Source organism: Leptodactylus fuscus, chromosome 1 (genome assembly GCF_031893055.1).
Source record: "Leptodactylus fuscus isolate aLepFus1 chromosome 1, aLepFus1.hap2, whole genome shotgun sequence".
Taxonomy (NCBI): domain Eukaryota; kingdom Metazoa; phylum Chordata; class Amphibia; order Anura; family Leptodactylidae; genus Leptodactylus; species Leptodactylus fuscus.
In genome coordinates, this window is record NC_134265.1 from 306,706,897 (window position 1) to 306,729,461 (window position 22,565).

A 22,565-nucleotide genomic window follows, 5' to 3' on the forward strand; every position below is an offset into this window, starting at 1 on the left:
TACTTTTTAGTTCTACCATTTTCGGGAAATGTTATTGCTTTGATCACTTTTTATTCAAATTTTTATCAGAATTAAAACAGTGAAAAAACGGCGGTTTGGCACTTTTGACTATTTTTCCTGCTACGGCGTTTACCGAACAGGAAAAATATTTTTATAGATTTGTAGAGCGGGCGATTTCGGACGCGGGGATACCTAACATGTATATGTTTCACAGTTTTTAACTACTTTTATATGTGTTCTAGGGAAAGGGGGGTGATTTGAACTTTTAATACTTTTTATATTTTTTTATATTTTTTTTTACTTTTTTTTTATTTATTTTTTTTGCATTTATTAGACCCCCTAGAGGTGTTGAACCCCAGGGGGTCTGATCACTAATGCAATGCATTACAATGCTAATGCATTGCAATGCATTGCAAAAAATCATCATCTCTTTTGCAGGCTGTATACACCAGCCTGCAAAAGAGAGAATTTGCAGACTGGCTGGGAGCCCTTAACAAGGCTCCCGGCTGTCATGGCAACGGGGGGTCGGCCCTGGAGCATGCTCCAGGAGCCGGCGATCCTTGCCAAAATGGCGGCGCCCATGCGCCGCCGGGAAGATGGCGCCTCCGGCGCCTTTGACAGCAGCGCCGGAGGGGTTAATGCCTCCGATCGGTCCGGGGACCGATCGGAGGCATTAGAGCCGGTTGTCTACTGCTTAAAGCACTACTATTACTATTACTATTACGGCGCATGTCGGGAAGGGGTTAAATATAGGTGTTGATACTCTGATGGACCTTCTCAAGCCATTTCTACAATTAGGACCAAAACGTCACAGCAGCATGGCATAAAACCACTATAATTTTTTTGCATATACAGTATATATGGAGTGCTATCCATTCTTTCCATTTTACTCTTTTGGGACCAGATGCCAGATCCCTGAGGAATTACGCCCATTAGCAGCGACAGGTTTCTGTTTTTCATATTTGGTGTTGCTCTACATTTCTTTTCATTTCAGTGTCACACTGATCAGTAGAAGAGACATAATATGCTGACACTTCTTGTTTTCTGTATCTCATTGTCAACTTTGCTGTGTAGATGGAGACAGAGTATATGTCTAATGGCACATTATTTGCATTGTTGAAGTACTAGAAAAGGCAGGATAGGACCACTAACATATAATATATATGTACAGTGGGGCAAAAAAGTATTTAGTCCGTCACCAATAGTGCAAGTTCCACCACTTAAAAAGATGAGAGGCGTCTGTAATTTACATCATAGGTAGACCTCAACTATGAGAGACAAAATGAGAAAACAAATCCAGAAAATCACATTGATTTTGTAAAAATTTATTTGCAAATTATGGTGGAAAATAAGTATTTGGTCAGTAACAAAATTTCATTTCAATACTTTGTTATATATCCTTTGTTGGCAATGACAGAGGTCAAACGTTTTCTGTAAGTCTTCACAAGGTTGGCACACACTGTTGCTGGTATGTTGGCCCATTCCTCCATGCAGATCTCCTCTAGAGCAGTGATGTTTTGGGGCTGTCACTTGGCAACACGGACTTTCAACTCCCTCCAAAGGTTTTCTATAGGGTTGAGATCTGGAGACTGGCTAGGCCACTCCAGGACCTTGAAATGCTTCTTACAAAGCCACTCCTTCATTGCCCTCGCGGTGTGTTTTGGATCATTGTCATGTTGAAAGACCCAGCCACGTTTCATCTTCAATGCCCTTGCTGGTGGAAGGAGGTTTGCACTCAAAATCTCACAATACATGGCCCCATTCATTCTTTCATGTACCCGGATCAGTCGTCCTGGCCCCTTTGCAGAGAAACAGCCCCAAAGCATGATGTTTCCACTCCCATGCTTTACAGTAGGTATGGTGTTTGATGGATGCAACTCAGTATTCTTTTTCCTCCAAACACGAAAAGTTGTGTTTCTACCAAAAAGTTCCAGTTTGGTTTCATCAGACCATAGGACATTCTCCCAATACTCATTTGGATCATCCAAATGCTCTCTAGCAAACTTCAGACGGGCCCGGACATGTACTGGCTTAAGCAGTGGGACACGTCTGGCACTGCAGGATCTGAGTCCCTGGCGGCGTAGTGTGTTACTGATGGTAGGCTTTGTTACATTGGTCCCAGCTCTCTGCAGTTCATTCACTAGGTCCCCCGCTTGGTTCTGGGATTTTTGCTCACCGTTCTTGTGATCATTTTGACCCCACGGGGTGAGATTTTGCGTGGAGCCCCCTGATCGAGGGAGATTATCAGTAGTCTTGTATGTCTTCCATTTTCTAATTATTGCTCCCACAGTTGATTTCTTCAATCCAAGCTGGTTGCCTATTGCAGATTCAGTCTTCCCAGCCTGGTGCAGGGCTACAATTTTGTTTCTGGTGTCCTTTGACAGCTCTTTGGTCTTCACCATAGTGGAGTTTGGAGTCTGACTGTTTGTTTGAGGGTGTGCACAGGTCTCTTTTTATACTGATAAGTTTAAACAGGTGCCATTACTACAGGTAATGAGTGGAGGAAAGAGGAGACTCTTAAAGAAGAAGTTACAGGTCTGTGAGAGCCAGAAATCTTGATTGTTTGTAGGTGACCAAATACTTATTTTCCACCATAATTTACAAATAAATTCTTACAAAATCAGACAATGTGATTTTCTGGATTTGTTTTCTCATTTTGTCTCTCATAGTTGAGGTCTACCTATGATGTAAATTACAGACGCCTCTCATCTTTTTAAGTTGTGGAACTTGCACTATTGGTGACTGACTAAATACTTTTTTTCCCCACTGTATGTATCTTCAATATCATTTCCTGATCTATGGGGGAGGGTTCTGGAAACGTTAATAATCTCAGATGCTTCCCTTTCACGTTAACTTCAATAAAACACATAAATCCTGCTGTATTGCCTATACAGACTATCCAGAAAGTGAGCATCTCCAAAGCTACTGCTCACAGGGAAGTTTTATATTATAAAAAAAAATGTTAAAACATTTTACAAACACATTGGAGCAAATGTACTATTCCTAGCTAATTACACTGCACAAAAAAATAAAGGGAACACTCATATAACACATCCTAGATCTGAATGAGTGAAATATTCTCATTGAATACTTTGTACTGTTCAAAATTGAATGTGGCAGTGCTCCTCCTGTTCCTCCTTGCACAAAGGTGGAGGTAGCGGCCCTGCTGCTGGGTTGTTGCCCTCTTACAGCCCCCTCCACGTCTCCTGTTGTACTGGCCTGTCTCCTGGTAGCGCCTCCAGCATGTCACGTTGCACCACAGACTTTCCAGGAGACAGCAGATGCTTTAGTCCAGGTCTGGGAGGAGATCCCTCAGGAGACCATCCGCAATCTCATCAGGAGCATGCCCAGGCATTGTAGGGAGGTCATACAGGCACATGGAGGCCACTCACACTACTGAGCCTCATTTTGACATGTTTTAAGGACATTACATCAAAGTTGGATCAGCCTGTAGTGTGTTTTTTCACTTTCATTTTTTTGGGGGGAACTCCAAATACAGTCCTCCATTGGTTAATACATTTGATTTCCATTGATGATTTTTGTGTGATTTTGTTTGATTTCTATTCACGTTTGGGTTTTTTTTTACTATTTTTCATGACTGTCAAAAAACCTGACATGCCCAATCTTTGTTTGTTTTGAAGGATATGAAAATAGCCATGTGAATAGATCCATAGACATTTATGGTTTTAAAACGTCCATGTGATGGCTGTTGAACATGTGAATATGTCCTTTCAACAAACTAACACGAACCGAACACACTGTTGTGTGAATAATGGTGTGATACTCACTTTTGTTCTATTGTTTTGTTTATTATACTTGTTTTGTAGAGTCTGACGAAGGCCGATTAGGCCGAAAACGTTTACGCAATATTAATTGTAGTCCATTTTTGCTCTACTATAGACATACATATAAATATCTATAGGAGAATCCATGAAACTATCCCTTTAACCTATATGTAGTGCTCTAATATCCTGTATAATCACTTAAAGATGTAACTTTCACAAATTGTCACCATGGCTAAAAGATGTAGGCAAGTTTGGGCAGTGTATTGCCAGCACAAAGTGTATTATATGTGTTCAGTGGAGTGGTACTAACTTTTTTTCACAAGCTTTGTAGCATAAAATAGTATTATCTTTAACATGAAAGTCTGTGATATTGAACAATGGTAAGATCTAATCCTGTGGGTCTCCTACAAAACCCTGAGAATTGTCTCTGTGAGTCAATTGGGAATGTAACATGTAAACACTGTTCCAATGTATGCGTAGCTTTGTTGTAAGAGTTTCTGATTCCTCGGCACAGCCAGTCCTTTCATTTGAGAACACTTGATTCCTGTGCATGCCCGTGCCTGTCAGGAATTATTAGATCAGACCTGTAATGCTGGGCACAGAACAAAACATTGGTGTGAATCCAATGCGAAAGAGTTCTCTTTCCAAGTATTGCTTGGCTACCTAATTAACAAACCTGTGGGAACTTGAGACCTTTCACATGACAACCATTTTCCAGAATTCTCAGAATTTTCATCTCATTACATCCAAATTAAAAAGGATTTATATTGTTACCACATTTTACTTCAGATACATTGGAAGACCCTAATGATTGGGACAGAAGATGGTGGTTGCTACAGTCAACACTTTGGCCAGGGCCCCATGTGGAATAAATGCTGTGGCGAGAAAATGCAGCGTTATACAGTCACAGCAAAGTGTATGGGATTGTCTAGAATCCCATCCACACACTGCAGGAAACTACACACCGCGGAAATTCTTCGATTTCCAAAACTATCCCGGTTTTGGAAATCGCAGCATGTCAAATATACAGTCCTATGAAAAAGTTTGGGCACCCCTATTAATCTTAATCATTTTTAGTTCTAAATATTTTGGTGTTTGCAGCAGCCATTTCAGTTTGATATATCTAATAACTGATGGACACAGTAATATTTCAGGATTGAAATGAGGTTTATTGTACTAACAGAAAATCTGCAATATGCATTAAACCAAAATTTGACCGGTGCAAAAGTATGGGCACCTCAACAGAAAAGTGACATTAATATTTAGTAGATCCTCCTTTTGCAAAGATAACAGCCTCTAGTCGCTTCCTGTAGCTTTTAATCTGTTCCTGGATCCTGGATAAAGGTATTTTGGACAAACAATTCAAGTTCAGTTAAGTTAGATGGTCGCCGAGCATGGACAGCCCGCTTCAAATCATCCCACAGATGTTCAATGATATTCAGGTCTGGGGACTGGGATGGCCATTCCAGAACATTGTAATTGTTCCTCTGCATGAATGCCTGAGTTGATTTGGAGCGGTGTTTTGGATCATTGTCTGAAATCTCCATCCCCGGCGTAACTTCAACTTCGTCACTGATTCTTGAACATTATTCTCAAGAATCTGCTGATACTGAGTGAAATCCATGCGACCCTCAACTTTAACAAGATTCCCGATGCCGGCATTGGCCACACAGCCCCAAAGCATGATGGAACCTTTACCAAATTTTACAGTGGGTAGCAAGTGTTTTTCTTGGAATGCTGTTTCTTTTTGGACGCCATGCATAACGCCTTTTTTTTATAACCAAACAACTCAATCTTTGTTTCCAAAATGAAGTTGGCTTGTCCAAATGTGCTTTTGCATACCTCAGGCAACTCTATTTGTGGCGTACGTGCAGAAACGGCTTCTTTCTCATCACTCTCCCATACAGCTTCTCCTTGTGCAAAGTGCGCTGTATTGCTGACTGATGCACAGTGACACCATCTGCAGCAAGATGATGCTGCAGCTCTTTGGAGGTGGTCTGTGGATTGTCCTTGACTGTTCTCACCATTCTTCTTCTCTGCCTTTCTGATATTTTTCTTGGCCTGCCACTTCTGGGCTTAACAAGAACTGTCCATGTGGTCTTCCATTTCCTTACTATGTTCCTCACAGTGGAAACTGACAGGTTAAATCTCTGAGACAACGTTTTGTATCCTTCCCCTGAACAACTATGTTGAACAATCTTTGTTTTCAGATCATTTGAGAGCGGGCTGTCCATGTTCAGCGACCATCAAACTTAACTGAACTTGAATTGTTTTGTAGAAAGAAATGGTCCAAAATACCTTTATCCAGGAACTGATTAAAAGCTCCAGGAAGCGACTAGAGGCTGTTATCTTTGCAAAAGGAGGAGCTACTAAATATTAATGTCACTTTTCTGTTGAGGTGCCCATACTTTTGCACCGGTCAAATTTTGGTTTAATGCACATTGCACATTTTCTGTTAGTACAATAAACCTCATTTCAATCCTGAAATATTACTGTGTCCATCAGTTATTAGATATATCAAACTGAAATGGCTGCTGCAAACACCAAAATATTTAGAACTAAAAATGATTAAGATTAATAGGGGTGCCCAAACTTTTTCATAGGACTGTACCTACAGAAATGCTGGTGGTTTTCCTATAGGTATAATGGAAGCAGAAAGTCCGCAGAGGAAACCTCTGGTTTTGTAAATTGCAGCGTGTCTGCTGCGCATATTTTTCCGCACTGTGTGGATGCATTCGCTAGAATCCCATCCACTATGCAGGGACTGTAAAACACATTTTCTTTTCAAAGCATATCTGCTGCAGGCAAACTGCGCCATTGGCCTGAGGCTGAGGCCACATGTTGAGGAAAACCTTGTTTTTGTTGCATTTTTTTTTTTTGAGCCAGGAGTAGATTTAGCAGAAGGGAGAAACATACAGTAAGTATTTTCTTTGTATTTCTCACTATTTTTGAAGCCACTCCTGAATTATTTTATTTTTTTTTTAAAAACCACCACATCAAAATCTGCAACAAAAATGGAGCTTTGGATTTTGCATAAAACAAATCTATGTTGATGGTCATAATTCTTGCATGATTATGCTGCAATCTACGAGCAAGTTCACATTGGGGAATTTGAAGAGGAATTTGAGACAGTTTTCCTCCTCAAATTCCTTTCCAAATACCGATCCTGTGGAACCCATGGTGTAAAGCCAAAGCTTAGCTTTGATTTTATGCCACAGGTTTGCCTACTGATTATCCTCAGATACCACAAGATTGAGGAGGACACCTATTTTTTTCAGTGTGCTGACAAGAGAACCGTCTGTCGCTGCCACCCCTTAAAAACAATTGCAGGCAAATTCCATTTCGGTTTTGGACATAATTTTGACATGGACTCCACCATAAGATCTGCTCCAAACTATTCTATGCTAACCTAGCCTAAAGTGTCCATGGGAGGTCCTTAACTGTGAAGTTGGCTCTTAGCACTGAACGCATCCCACCACTCTCCTATGCTCTTGAGTAAAGGCCCTAAGAATCTTTTGGATGGGCACTAGGCCAGTCACCAGAGGTGACTGCTACCACTGTACCCCCTATTGCTAAGACCCTGTCTGTCAATTAGCAGAGGAGAGGGGTTGGGGGACTGCTGACTGCATAGAGTTCAGGAGACTTCACAGTTATGGACTATATAATGATGTTAGGTGGATTAAGACTTCTTTTCTCAGTAGTACAACTAATAAGACATTAACTAGGAACTTAGAATTGCTTTACCCATCACTGGTCTAGTTCTGATAGAAGTTATGAGGGGTCAAAACTGCTGACAGACCCCTTATAGCTTCTACTGTATAGAGGAGATACAGAGCTCTACATCAAGTATCAGACAGAGGCTCCTTGGGCCCACCAGATAAAATGGTTCTGGAGCCTTGTCTCCCACAGCCCCTAGGAAACAGAACATGGTACCGTTTACATTTTGGTGTCTTCTGTTGGACCAGTATTGTGTTAGAGCCTGGGCCCACTGGACGATCCTCTGATCCTTCGACAGTGTAACTTATACTGAAGAAATTCTGATACATGAGGTCCTGTTCATTAATGGTGCCACATTCTTTTGACTGTCTGTTATAAGGGTACATCATGCTACTGCTCACATAAGACAAAATTTCCCATTGGATTTCATTGCTCCATCTACCAGATGGGTTCTGCCCTCCTCATTTCTTTTCAGTAAATTGCTCAGCTATACTAATAGACAGTGCAAACCTAAAACTAATAGACAGGCAGTCTGAAAATATACCATACATATATAACTTCATGCAGTAATTGGCAAATTTTTTTGGATGTGCCAAAATGTGGCAAAGGTGCACTATGTTTATGCCAGTGTCTAGTCCTAACAAATAGTGTTTTATGCAGGGATGTAGTAAGGTAACAAAGTAACCCACTAGGAGTTCACCCTATACTGGTCTCCATGTGATATTAACAAGTTCATTGAAAGGACAATAGAACAGACTTACTAATAAAATGTGCTAGATTTCAGGTAGATCTGCAATATTGGTATCTACAGATACAAGCAAGCCAGAAACACATTTTTAGGTTTTATAATGTCCCACATACAGATGTTTGAAGTGACTTCTACATTTACCTACATTATATATTAGTCCATAAACCTCTTTTCCTAGTGAAAGCAGTGTACAGCTCGCAAGAAAATCAAGGGAAAGAACAAAGGATTTCACAGAAAGGCGCCAAAATGTAGTAATAAAGTATATCCAACATTTATTCAGGACACAAGTACTGCCCAAAAATCAACAGTTGCTCAAAAATTTAGTTTATGCTTTGGTATGTGCCAGATTTATCATCCAGCATCAGTCATTGTGATAAATCTGGTTCAGTTTCCGACTGTTTAGTCTATATGTGCATGGTGTATTAGACAGTATTAGTATTCCATAGAGACATAGAAGTTATTTTGTGACTAGAATTATGATATGAAGTCTTTGTACAACCTTGGAAGGTGATAATATCCTTACAATTCAACACGGGCCTCTATATCTTCTCATTAGATGGACGGGTTGGCTAAGTATTGTCTGTTTTCAGGGCTTCCTCTGTCCTCCCTAGTGGTTCTCAGTTTGCATCTGGAAAGTGGTTAGGACATGGCTTCTAGAGTCTCAAGTGGTAGGCATGGTTGATTTTTACAGTGTAGGTTGTTATTAACTGCCTTTGATCAATGGCGGAAATCTCATTTTACCTCCAGTTACTGCTGGCATCTTTTTTTTTTTTATTTAAAGGGGCTCTGTCAGCAAAATTTTGCTGTATGAGCCCCACATATGCGTGAATAGCCTTTAAAAAGGCTATTCAGTCACTGCTAATCTTATTTTAAACCCCCGTCCCGTTTTAAAATAAAACTTTAAAAACATATATGTAAATCATACCTGAACGTGCATGCTGGGCGGTCGTGCACAATCCAACGTCATATTCTGGCATGCCTACCTCTTCTTTCTTCTTGCAGCAACGCCCTCTGGTCCTGGCTCTTCCACGCCTTCAGTGTCCTCTTCCTCCAGCATGATGGCTTCAAATTCCAAGCCTGCACAGTTGTGCTTCCCTCTGCAGCGCTACTGCGCAGGCTTCAGCGCCATTTTTAGCAATGGCAGTTCGCTTGTGAAGTCGTAAGGGGAACTGAGCATCCTGAGCGCCAAAGCCTGCACAGTAGCGCTCCGGAGGGAAGCACTACTATGCAGGCTTGGGATTTGAAGCCATCACGCCGGAAGAAGAGGACGCTGAAGGCGTGGAAGAGCCAGGACCAGAGGGCGTCGCTGCAAGAAGAAAGAAGAGGTAGGCGTGCCAGAAGATGACGTCGGACCATGGAGGACCATGCACGTTCAGGTATGATTTACATATATGTTTTTATAGTTTTATTTTAAAACAGGACAGGGATTTAAAATAGGATTAGTGACTGAATAGCCTTTTTAAAGGCTATTCACACATACAGTCCTATGAAAAAGTTTGGGCACCCCTATTAATCTTAATCATTTTTAGTTCTAAATATTTTGGTGTTTATAACAGCCATTTCAGTTTGATATATCTAATAACTGATGGACACAGTAATATTTCAGGATTGAAATGAGGTTTATTGTACTAACAGAAAATGCGCAATATGCATTAAACCAAAATTTGACCGGTGCAAAAGTATGGGCACCTCAACAGAAAAGTGACATTAATATTTAGTACATCCTCCTTTTGCAAAGATAACAGCCTCTAGTCGCTTCCTGTAGCTTTTAATCAGTTCCTGGATCCTGGATAAAGGTATTTTGGACAAACAATTCAAGTTCAGTTAAGTTAGATGGTCGCCGAGCATGGACAGCCCGCTTCAAATCATCCCACAGATGTTCAATGATATTCAGGTCTGGGGACTGGGATGGCCATTCCAGAACATTGTAATTGTTCCTCTGCATGAATGCCTGAGGATTTGGAGCGGTGTTTTGGATCATTGTCTTGCTGAAATATCCATCCCCGGCGTAACTTCAACTTCGTCACTGATTCTTGAACATTATTCTCAAGAATCTGCTGATACTGAGTGGAATCCATGCGACCCTCAACTTTAACAAGATTCCCGATGCCGGCATTGGCCACACAGCCCCAAAGCATGATGGAAACTCCACCAAATTTTACAGTGGGTAGCATGTGTTTTTCTTGGAATGCTGTTTCTTTTTGGACGCCATGCATAACGCCTTTTTTTATAACCAAACAACTCAATTTTTGTTTCCAAAATGAAGCTGCCTTGTCCAAATGTGCTTTTTCATACCTCAGGCAACTCTATTTGTGGCGTACGTGCAGAAACGGCTTCTTTCTCATCACTCTCCCATACAGCTTCTATTTGTGCAAAGTGCGCTGTATAGTTGACCGATGCACAGTGACACCATCTGCAGCAAGATGATGCTGCAGCTCTTTGGAGGTGGTCTGTGGATTGTCCTTGACTGTTCTCACCATTCTTCTTCTCTGCCTTTCTGATATTTTTCTTGGCCTGCCACTTCTGGGCTTAACAAGAACTGTCCCTGTGGTCTTCCATTTCCTTACTATGTTCCTCACAGTGGACAGTTTTTTGTATCCTTCCGCTGAACAACTATGTTGAACAATCTTTGTTTTCAGATCATTTGAGAGTTGTTTTGAGTAGCCCATGATGCCACTCTTCAGAGGAGATTCAAATAGTAGAACAACTTGCAATTGGCCACCTTAAATACCTTTTCTCATGATTGGATACACCTGGCTATGAAGTTCAAAGCTCACTGAGGTTACAAAACCAATTTTGTGCTTCAGTAAGTCAGTAAAAAGTAGTTAGGAGTATTCAAATCAATAAAATGATAAGGGTGCCCATACTTTTGCACCGGTCAAATTTTGGTTTAATGCATATTGCGCATTTTCTGTTAGTACAATAAACCTCATTTCAATCCTGAAATATTACTGTGTCCATCAGTTATTAGATATATCAAACTGAAATGGCTGTTGCAAACACCAAAATATTTAGAACTAAAAATGATTAAGATTAATAGGGGTGCCCAAACTTTTTCATAGGACTGTATGTGGGGCTCATACAGCATAATTTTGCTGATTGAGCCCCTTTGAAAGGAGAGTATATGGAACCCTCGGCAGTATTGCTTGTAACTGTTGGCTGCAGTTATATAGTTACAAGAAATCTTGACAGAAGTGGGAATGCATGTGATGCTATAGAACCAGTCTAGGGTGCTCATTCCACATGTCTGTCACGCTGTTTGTGGTTAAGGATAAGTGTTATATTCCCATCTGTGTCTGAGTCTCTGTTGGAGACTCTGTTACAATGTCCACCTGAAAATCGGTGGAGGAAAAAGGACTTTTTCCTCCACCGGCTTCAGTTTTAAACCGACGGACCCATTGGAAACTGTTGGACTGCTTTGACAGACCAGAACAATGGAGAGACTATGCTAGCATGGACCTAGCGTCAAGAGATTGAAATGTAGGATAAAGGGTGGTGTATGCATATGTTCTATGTATGTGCATGTATGTAAGCAACCAGTGTCTGTTCATTATACCGCAATGTCATCATCTGGATATACAAGAAACTAGTGTAGATGCTGAAATGTATGAGATGATGAAGACAAGAAGATTTCTATAAAGTTTTATGATTATGAAAGACAGACTAAATTATAATTCTACACAAGTATGCACAATGGGATGAGAAGTTGTTGTTTTTTTTTTACATAGTCCTGTCTGTCCCTCACTCCACTTAATAACCTGAGCTGACCAAAATGGAGTCTAGAGAACACATTTATAAGAGGGTGGATGTAGAATTAAAATAATGTATGCTCTATACACATAGATGCCTCACTCTCCAGACCGTGTATGAAATATTCTGTAACTTGTACAGTATCTAATCCTTTCCAGTCTGTAGAACACATTGGGAGAAATTTATTACATATGTTAATACAATCCTCGACTGTTGTGAGATGCCAGATTATTAAAAGGCATCTCAGGGAGTTATGTGTGCCAGAGTGGATATCTGAAATTTCAGCTATAACTTCTGACAGTTTTCTTGCCATGACCTGACCCACCAGGATCCCTGCCCTCTTTTTGGCACCAATAAATGTGCCACTTTGCAACCCTAAACTTGTATGATCACTTAAAATCAATTAAATTCCCCTCTTCTTTATATTCCAGTTGTATCTATATGGTCATAAAAATCCTCAATTTGGACATTACATATCCGTAAAGATCCATAGAAATTTCTTAAGGCTATGCACTAGTCAAATGTATATGCAAGCTAAAGCATGCCCAAACATTAAAGCTGACACTGGATCTATGGAACACAGACTATGTATAAAGCACCATATGAACAAACCCCAATTTCCCAATGGGGGAAACTAGAGGCCAGAACTCTTGTGTCCCAGCCCTAAGTTAGTGGAGATATGGTGAGTGCAATGCCCAAAAGTATTATTCCCATCATAACCGCCTTTAACTAACTGCTATTATATCACTGTGACATGTCACAAGATAGCTTTAGTGGATTCTGAGCATACACCTGTTTGTACAGGACTAAGCTACCAGGGACAATTCATGGACAGTCGTAGTGCTGTTTTTGGAAGAAATCAGCCATATATATTTTTATTTAAATCCTGAACAATGCATTTAAAATACAGAAGTTACAGTTTTGATTATCTTTATGTAAACGCTGTCACTATAGCTTTCCCATCAAGCTATAAGTTGTGCTTAAGGCTCAGGATCCCGTGTTGCAAAACGCCACGATTTAGCCACTGCTTTTCACATTACCTGCAAAATGGATGGGATTCTGGCTAATCCTATCCACAGGTTCCAGAAAAAAAAATCCACAGCGGAAATGCTGCAATTTAAAAAATGCTCGCACTTCAATTATACCTACGGAAACGCCGGCGTTTTCAATATAGGTATAACAGAAGCAGAAAGTCTGCAGAGGAAAACTCTGTGAAAAGCGCTGCAGAAAAAAATGCAATGCGTTTCCACTGTGGTGTTTTTCACAGCACTTTTTGGCTGTGGCTCACTACGTGGAACCTTAGTCTAAAGGGGTTTTCCCCTGAACGTAACCATATTCTGAACTGTAGACAATAAAAAGTTCTATAAAATCTAAGTAATTAAACATTCCAGTCTGTTGTCTCGATTGATTGCCAGTGGATACAACCATGAATGCAGGAAGTTTCAATGATATGGGACGTCTGCAGATTTTCTGTGAAAAGCGCTGCAAGAATGTGTTGCCAATACGGTTTTTCCCAAAGCGCTTTTTTGCTTTAGCTCACTACGTGGGGCTTAGACTAAAACAGGAAATGTAGCCCTATACTGAAGATCAGTGTCCCGTTTGTAAACTGAAACATATCTGAATTTTTGTTAACGTAATGACCTTTAAATTTTTTTAAAAAATTACAAAAATGTTAAAAATATATATTTAACATAAAACTTGATTTAGACACATGTCATGTTCTGACAATACATTCCCTTTAAGTCAGCAGGATCCACCAGCATTTATCTAATGTGTATGGCTAGATCTGAGACATACCACATATGATAAAAGTAGAAGGACATGTTAATGATTTAGTGCAGCAATGACTATATATCTGTGGTAAAGAGGTACATAAATCTCTACAAATATTGTGACTGTGCAGATCTATGAAAATAATAGTAGTTTAATAATTTACACAAGGTTTGGCTCAAAGTGTACAGATCTTATCTTCATAGCAACGTATTTCAGGGAATACCACCATCCGTGCCATGAGTACCAAACAATCCCGTCATCTGTTTTAGATGTGTAAGGTCCTTTGTAGTAGAAGCCATTTAGGTTGGTAGAGTGACACCTGGTGGAAGGATCATAGAAGCAATTACACGCAGTAACAAGATGCACGATACAACACACACTACTACTACATGTTAATGTCCATTTTTATTCTAAATATTTAATTTGTCTTTCTACCTATTTCAGACAATTTGAAGAAACTATCTATCTATCCATCTATCTATCTATCTATCTATCTATTTATCTATCTATCTATATTTTGTAAGCCAATGGCTGGTCAGGTAATGGAGGAAGTAACTCCAGAAGGAATGTTTGTTCTCAGCAGACAAGTTTCGTGTGCTGAGTATTTTGGTAAATGCTCAGCATTGGCCTGGATTTTTAAGAATGGCAGGTAGGTTGGTAGTGGGACCTATTATTCCACCCCCCTCCAGTCCACACTTTGGGGATGTTCCGGCAGTGACTCAGCTGCAGAGAGTCTGCTCATCAAGGGAGCGAAGCCAGCTCCAGCAGCAGACTTGGGAAGAGTTTGGCTGCAGAGCCTACAGAGAGGTCATATTTTTGGAGCTGTGTCCTGAATGATTCTACTGGCTTTTGGATTTCTGGTATTCTAGGTGAGGTAACCTATTCTATGTTTAGTTAGAGCCTAGCCGGGCAGGTATTAATTTTTGTATTGTTTCCTTTTGTTGCTGCACTACCTTTTTGAGTGAAAATAAACTCTACCTTTGTTTTGGACTAAAGAAACTGGACTTTTGTGTCTATGCCACCCCACCTAGCAACCCCAGACCCTGACTATATATATATATATATATATATATATACACACACAGTACTAATAACACACAGAGTGCTTATCATATAATGAATGAATGAATCATTAGGACACCTATTGCATGAATAACAGTCTGTATAAGACTTGATGACTTGATTTATAATTTAAAGGGGTTATCCAGTTTCTAATATTGATAGCCTATCCTTAGACATCTGGATCCAACACCCAGAACCCCGCAAATCAGCTGTACCAAGGCAGTGCAAATCCTGGTGATGTTTAAATGCTGTTAGTTGCTCTGTTCACTCACAGTAAGACATTTAAACATTACTAGGAGCCATACTGATCTGGTACAGTCCAACACCCGTACCCACCCAGATCTAATAACAGAAACTAGCTAACCCTTTTAACATGTGGGGCTATATTGTATAATTCCATAACTACACTGAACCAGTTAGTAGTTAGTAAAGCCTATAGAGGTCTGAAGGCAGATAAATCATAAAGCTAAACCAGCAGTTTAAGGATGTAAGGAAGGAATGAAGTCTGCTACTCCTAGCAATAAACCTAAACTTAATAGCACAATGGTTTTTGCCTATATTCTTCTATTATGGTAAGTTTTTTCACTGGATCTCACTCGGTGATTGCTATGAACCAGCAAAGATTAAAAGAACATTTTTTGACTATTGCAAAGTCATCACACAGTGTTGTCATATGACCTATAAGGCAATTGCAAGGCAATTACAACAGCTAGCAATAAAGTTAAACCTTAAAGGGGTTGGCCAGTTTCAGACCAATATTGAAAAACAAATGTTATTGTTTGTACAATAAAAAGATATACAATTTTCCAATATACTTTCTGTATCAATTCCTCACAGTTTTCTAGATTTCGGCTTGCTATTATTCATTCTGTTACTTTAAGTGGATAAAAGTCTGTCCATGGTCATGTGATGAGCACACAGGTGCACAGCTGATTACCAGGCTGATGTCTGATTACTGTGCTGTGACTATAACAAGCAGCACCTGTGTGCTCATCACATGACCATGGACTGTAAATCACATGACCATGGTCAGAGTTTTATCCTCTAGAAGTAACAGAATGAATGACAGCAAGCAGAGATCTAGAAAACTGTGAGGAATTGATACAGAAAGTATATTGGAAAATTGTACAACTTTTTATTATACAAACCATAACATTTGTCTCTCAATATTGTTATGAAAGTGGCCAACCCCTTTAAAGGGATTCTACCATTAAAAACTTTTTTTTTTTTCTAGTTGACACATCGGAATAACCTTGATAAAGGCTAATCTTCTCCTACCTTTAGATGTGTTGTTCGCCCCGCCTTTCGGTTAAAATTCCGTTTTCCGTCAGTATGCAAATGAGGTCTCTCGCAGCACTGGGGGCGGGCCCCAGCGCTCAAATAGCAAACTGGGCGTCTCCAATGCTGCGAGAGAACTCTCTCCAGCGCTGCCTCCATCTTCTTCTGGAACGTCCTCTTCATGCATCTTCTTCTGGCGCTGGGGGTAACACTTGTACGCCTGCACAGTTGCCTCTGCCATCGGGCCGCAAGCAGAGCCAAATGCCATGTTTTTATGGCCGCGTAAGTGGCCACAAAAACATGGCCGCTGGCATGTGCATTCGGCTCTCCCCGCAGCCCGATGGCAGAGCCGACTGTGCAGGCGTACAAATGTGACCCCAGCGCCAGAAGAAGATGCATGAAGAGGACGTTCCAGAAGAAGATGGAGGCAGCGATGGAGAGAGTTCTCTCGCAGAACTGGGGACACCCCTAGTGCTATTTGAGCGCAGGGTCCGCCCCCAGTGCTGGGAGAGACCTAATTTGCATACCGACGGAAAACGGAATTTTAACCGAACGGCGGGGCGAAGAACACATCTAAAGGTAGGAGAAGAATAGCCTTTCTCAAGGCCATTCCGACGTGTCAACTAGAAAAAAAAAAGTTTTTAATGGTAGAATCCCTTTAAGGATAAGACTATATCTGGAGCGGGGCTGTAACTATGTAGTTACATGAACAGGTTTTTCCTATCCTCTGCTACTACAGGCTAAAAAAACTAACTGGTGGCTCAGTCTGTACATTAGGATGACAATAAATAGCTGTGTCTTTCACATGTCCCAGTAATAAAAACTACTTCCTAGTGCACAGATGTTACCTGTTATACCACCATCCTCCTTTGTCCTCCGCCGCACAATTCTCTTCATAGTTGTCATTGTCCCGATCCCATGTGCTGAACTTCATGCCATTGTGGTTTGCCCACCACTTAACTTCTGGGTTAAAACCTCCAGTCAGGGAGTCTCCAGCAGTACCTGAGTACTCCCCGAAACTTACCTGGTAAGCATTCTAGGGTTGAGGAAAAGGGTGGTAAAAGAGAGAAGACAAGCTGTCATGTTTATTACAGAAGACCTGTCACCACCATTATTATTATTATTTATTTATATAGCACCATTAATTCCATTGTGCTTTAAATTTTGGGGTTACATACAGTACACAGAATATACAGGTAGATATAATACTAACAATGACCGACTGGCACAGTGGGTTTCTGTTTTAAAGTGGTGGTGTGTCCTTAAAGGGGTTGTCCAGGTTAAATAAAAAACCCTACACTAATCTAAACACCCTTCTACTTTCTAAATTACATTATTAATCAAAAATGCCTATTTACCCATATCCATTTTCTGACTATCTGGTGATGAAAACAGATTGTCACTACTACTCCGCCTCCCTCCATCCACACCATCATAGTCACCTATCTTCTTCCTGTCTAGGCTTTCTTCCCCAGGGAACGGCTCCTCCTCCTTCGATGATGTCAGCAGGCGTATGCACAACAGAGCCAGTGTCCTGGCTTAGAGCTGAAGCCAACAATACATCTCTGTTTTGCAAGCTGGGAGCCTGCGCAATAGAGAAGTATTGAGGCCAAGGCACAGTGCTGCGCTTTCTCCGCCGAAGGAATACAGGAAGAAGACAGGTAAAGTATAATCGGGTACAGGGATGGTCTATGTGAGTTAGGAAAGGTTAGCAGTGGCCCCCTCCTTCCTCCTGACAGTACTCGTCCATAAACTAGTACTGTGGTGGGCATTCCTCACCACTCAGTGTCATGGCTGGGTGATAAGTAACGCCCCCTCTGACAGTATAGTGCTACGGACAGTACAGGAGGAGCGTTCCCAGCTAGACTGTCAGGAATGCCGTTTTGACAGTGAAGAGCTATCGCAAATTGGACTGACATCTTTTCCCCTGGGGCACATAACGCGAAAGCTAACAGTGCGCTAAATTCAGCACACTGTCGGCTTTCTAGCGGTATATAAAACTGTATGTGCCCAAGGACATGAAAGGTCCTCTTTAATTAAGATTCTACAAGAAAATATACATCAAACTATGCATCTAATTATTTATAGAATATTAAACATTTTATATATTTTCTTCTAAAGCCTTATTTACTTGTTCTAATTTAATAGAATTAAATTAATCCCATTTTTCTGATTCCAGTTTTACATATAGGATTTTGACTGCATATTTTGCCACTAAAGTCAATGGGGCAAAAATGACACATAAATACCATATAAAGGACATGCTATGGTTTAAAAATTGCACCAAAAATAGGAATTTCAGAGCTTTCCCATATAAACAGGATCTTTTTTAAAGGGATGCTATCATTGAAATGGTATTTTTTCTTGTAGCCGCGGGCATGTGCAGTCGGCTCTGCCGAGGCCCAAGGCCTAGAAGTTTGACCCCCAGTGCCGGAAGAAGACACGTGAAGAGGCCGTTCCTGAAGAAGATGGAGGCGTCACTGGAGAGTTCTTTTGCAGCATTGGGGAAGCCCCCAGTGCTGTTTGAGTGCTGGGGCCTGCCCCCAATGCTGTGAGAGAACTCATTTACATACCTCCGAAAACCGGGATTTCTACAGAACGGCAGCGCGTAGAAGACATCTAAAGGTAGGAGAAGAATAGCCTTTCTTAAGGCTATTCCTACGTGTTAGTCACAAAAAATTGCGTTTTAATGATAGGATTCCTTTCATTTTTATAAAATGGTATTTTCCAGCAGTGGGGACACACAAGTTTTTACCTCTTCATTTCCAACTCTGAAGCTCTTATAATCTGCAAATCTCCTTTGTCCTTCAAAATCCTGAAGGTCTATTCTCAGTGTGTAGTCATCTAAGGACAAAGCAAAAAATCAATGACATGCAATTCTGAGACCACTTTTTATAACGTTTATCCTGCTTATCCAGTAACACATTATTATTTGTTCTGTTTTTCTTGTCCACTGATTTCTATGGGAAGAACTCAACAAAAACGCCACACGTAGGGTATCCTGCATTATAAAGAAGTAGAATATAGGCACAAAAAAAAACAAGACAAAATACATCCAGGGTAATTTAAGGCTAAGGCCCCACGTTGTGGAAATGTAGTTTTTTTTGTTGCAGCTTTTCCTGCGGTTTTTTGAGCCAAAGCCAGGAGTGGATTGAGCAGAAAGAAGTGTAAGAACTTCCTATATATTTCCCATTCCTTTTGTAGCCATTTTTGACTTTGGCTCTAAAAACCACAGCAAAATCTGCAACAGATAAAGCTACGTTTCCGCAAAATGGGGCCTTAGGGTCAGTGCACACGGAGTTCTTTGGTGCTGATTTTGACGCTGAATCCGCCTCAAAATCAGCCTACAAAAAAGCCTCCCAATAGAGTTCTATTAGGAAGCGCCAGAATTGAAATGTCTGCCAGTCAGAGACTGGTATAACTGACGCCATAGTGCTAGTTGTAGTAATTTTGTTGGGTGCCCACGCCTTATTCTCTGCTCAGCTCTACCCACTTTCATAAAAAGTTCTGAACAGAGCAATAACTAGCAATGTGGCACATCTGTGGAGAAAAAAAAAAAAGCTGTGAGATTTGCCACATTTACGCCCATCTATACCAAAAATGAGTCTAGATGGGTTAGTAAACCTCTCTTGATCATGTGAACATATACAGTAACTTTATTAAAGGGGTTGTCCAGGAATCTCAATACTTACAGGTTAAGGCCCCACATAGAAAAATGCAGCTAAAAAGTGCTCAGAAAAAAAATGCAGTAGAAGAGCATTGTTTTTTTTTCCCGCAGCCTTTTTTATTTAGTTTTTGCTGCATTTTTCTCCACTCTTTTCCTTCCCCTATTAAATCCATAGGCAACACGCTTACAATTCCGCAGCTAAAATTAACATCTTTGTCCCAAGGGTATTCATTAGTGTTGTGACTTTTTCCCCTTAAGGACAGGGAAATTTTTCTCTTTGTGTTTCAGTTTTCAACTCCTAACATTCAGAGAGTGATAATTATTTATTTTTTAGTTCATATGAATGCATGAGTGTTTGTTTTCATGTGGACAAACTATAAGTCCTAATCCCACCATTTAATGCTCTATACAATGGACTAAGAAGCTGGAAAAAAATCTGAATTTTATGTAATTATAAATATAAACTAAAACACATTTTTGCCAATTTTAGGCTGAGTGCACACGGGGTGTTTTGGTCCGGGAACTGAGGCGGAGGCTGCCTCAGTTTCCAGACCAAAAAATGGGTAGCCGTGACTGGATGCCGGTGCAATCATGCACTCCGCTCCGGACTAGGCTCAATGAATGGGCCTAGTCAGGAGGAGGGAATGTCTTCAGGCCAATTCGCTAGCCTAATCGGCCTGAAGAATGAGGGAAAGGAGGGGGTGATTTGAATTTTTAGATTTTTTTTTTTTGTGTGGTTTTTTTTCTATTTTTAAAAGTTGTGGTGTCAGTGATGTTGACAAGTGGGTGTTAGCAGTGCTCACAGTGCCAGACAGTTTACGCATAAATTTCTAGGAGGTATGAAATGGAACATTATAGCCCTATAGGAAAATAAGGTGCAGAATTGTTATTTTGGTGTTGAGTGTAAGTCAGTAGTATACAGGTTCTTTCTGCTGAGTAGCAGTAACAGACTTCTGATACAGCACATTTCATGCTCATTGAGGAGATGCAGAATGAAGCGTATAACCTGATACACACTGCTGACTCTGGCAGATCATCAGTCATCCATGCACCTGCAGAGGTCACAATAAAGGATTTTCCTTGTCTTATCTACAGTAACACACGTGCATTTTGGGCCTATGTACTAGATGTACTAATGCATCTAATTGTAGAGCTTTTAACCTCCACGTATGTATGAAAAAAAGAAAATATTGGCTCCATTTAGTAAGTAAAGTAGATGGATTTGCTGGTATTTGCAGGCAGAGATGGCTATTTTATTATAGTCATTCCGGAATCATGAACTACTCATGCGTGAGATTGAATTTTCCCGATCTGCTTCCAGGCATTGCCTGCTTTATGTCCCAGTCACATTTTACAGCAGTATATGGGACGTAGAATGGCTTGCTAATAAAAGGACATCTCTCTTGTCTCTGTCTGAAGTGAAATCTACGCATTCACGCATTGTAGATCTTAGCAATAATTCTCTATGTGAATATTCAGTTACCAAAAATGTAACTACAAAAGTGAACCTCCAACTCGGAGCCAAATATATGACATTAGATAACTGCATCTGTTGCAAATGGTAATGTCATTGAATGTTATGAAATGTTCATCTACAGGTGGTAAATATATAATACAGGGCTGCAGAAAGCTTCCAGCCTTGTGTACAGGCTATTGTTACTGACTGCCTGCATTAACCCATTAGCAGATAACACAAGTCTGTGTGCCAAAAAGAAAAAAAGATCATATTAAAGATATAGAGGATATGTAGAAAGCTGTGTAGAATTATGTGTAGAAGTCTCTGCAGTTCCATTCTCTGGGACACTGACAATTCGTGCTTGACATATGCTGCGCCTTCAATCCATATGGCGCTCTATTGCAAAATTATTATCTGATTTGCAGGTAGCATATTATAGAGCAGGGGGAGCTGAGCAGACTGATATAACCATCATAACTAATACCTTAGGGATATGGTCTTACTCAGTAATCAACCATAGAGGTGTACCCAAGATTTGCCATGGGGGAAATGGATCCCCCATGCAAACAGTTAACCATTCCCCCTTCTCCATCAGAATATTGCTGCACTCCGGCCTACTGGCCACCCATCTCCTGAGTAATGAATTCCAGATCCTGGAGAGCGTCAGTACTTGTAGGGGAAATCTTAATTATATGCAGTTGAGATTAGTAGGGCATGACAAAATAATGAACATGGCTACTTACCTCCACCGATCCCCCACAGTTCTCTCCTGACACTAGTCCTTCTGCTCTGTTTCCTGTGTGCAGTTCTATCACACAGGAAATGCAATTATTGGCACCTGCATTAGCTAGTGTTTGGCTAATAAGAATGCATTTCCTTCTAAGCCCAGAATTAACAGGGATTTAGATCAATGAATTAGAAGTTATACTAAATATTTTCCTACAAAACCATATATCAATTTTCATAGCTCCTCCTGCTCTATAACCTGCCACTCACAGACTGAACAGAAGGCACAGTAAGAACCAATAGTAGTAGTAAGCATTGTATTATGGCAAATTACTACACAGTGCTTGTGTATAGCTACAATATGACCATTTGTATAAGACTTAATTGTGGGGCAACACGGTGGCTCAGTGATTAGCACTGCAGCCTTGCAGCTCTGGAGTCCTGGGTTCGAATCCCACCAGGAACAACATCTGCAAGGAGTTTGTATGTTCTCCCCATGTTTGTGTGGATTTCCTCCCAGTCTATAAAGACATACTAATAGATTAAAAAACAAACAAACAACTACATTGTGATCCCTATATGGGGCTCACAATCTACATTAAA

General features: G+C 40.6%; 1 protein-coding gene across 2 annotated transcripts in view; it reads right to left on the reverse strand.

Moving 5' to 3' along the window:
* Positions 1-11,342: 11,342 nt before the first annotated feature.
* Positions 11,343-22,565, reverse strand: part of FGL1 (fibrinogen like 1) — a 38,819-nt gene continuing 27,596 nt past the window's right edge. For both annotated transcript variants that reach the window (XM_075258789.1, XM_075258788.1), the window contains 3 exons: positions 18,869-18,957; positions 16,962-17,149; positions 11,343-14,092 (listed from right to left, as the gene is read on the reverse strand). In XM_075258789.1, coding sequence (XP_075114890.1) covers positions 13,933-14,092; positions 16,962-17,149; positions 18,869-18,957 — 437 coding nt within the window. In that variant the 3' untranslated portion in view covers positions 11,343-13,932. The remainder of the gene's footprint in view (positions 14,093-16,961; positions 17,150-18,868; positions 18,958-22,565) is intronic.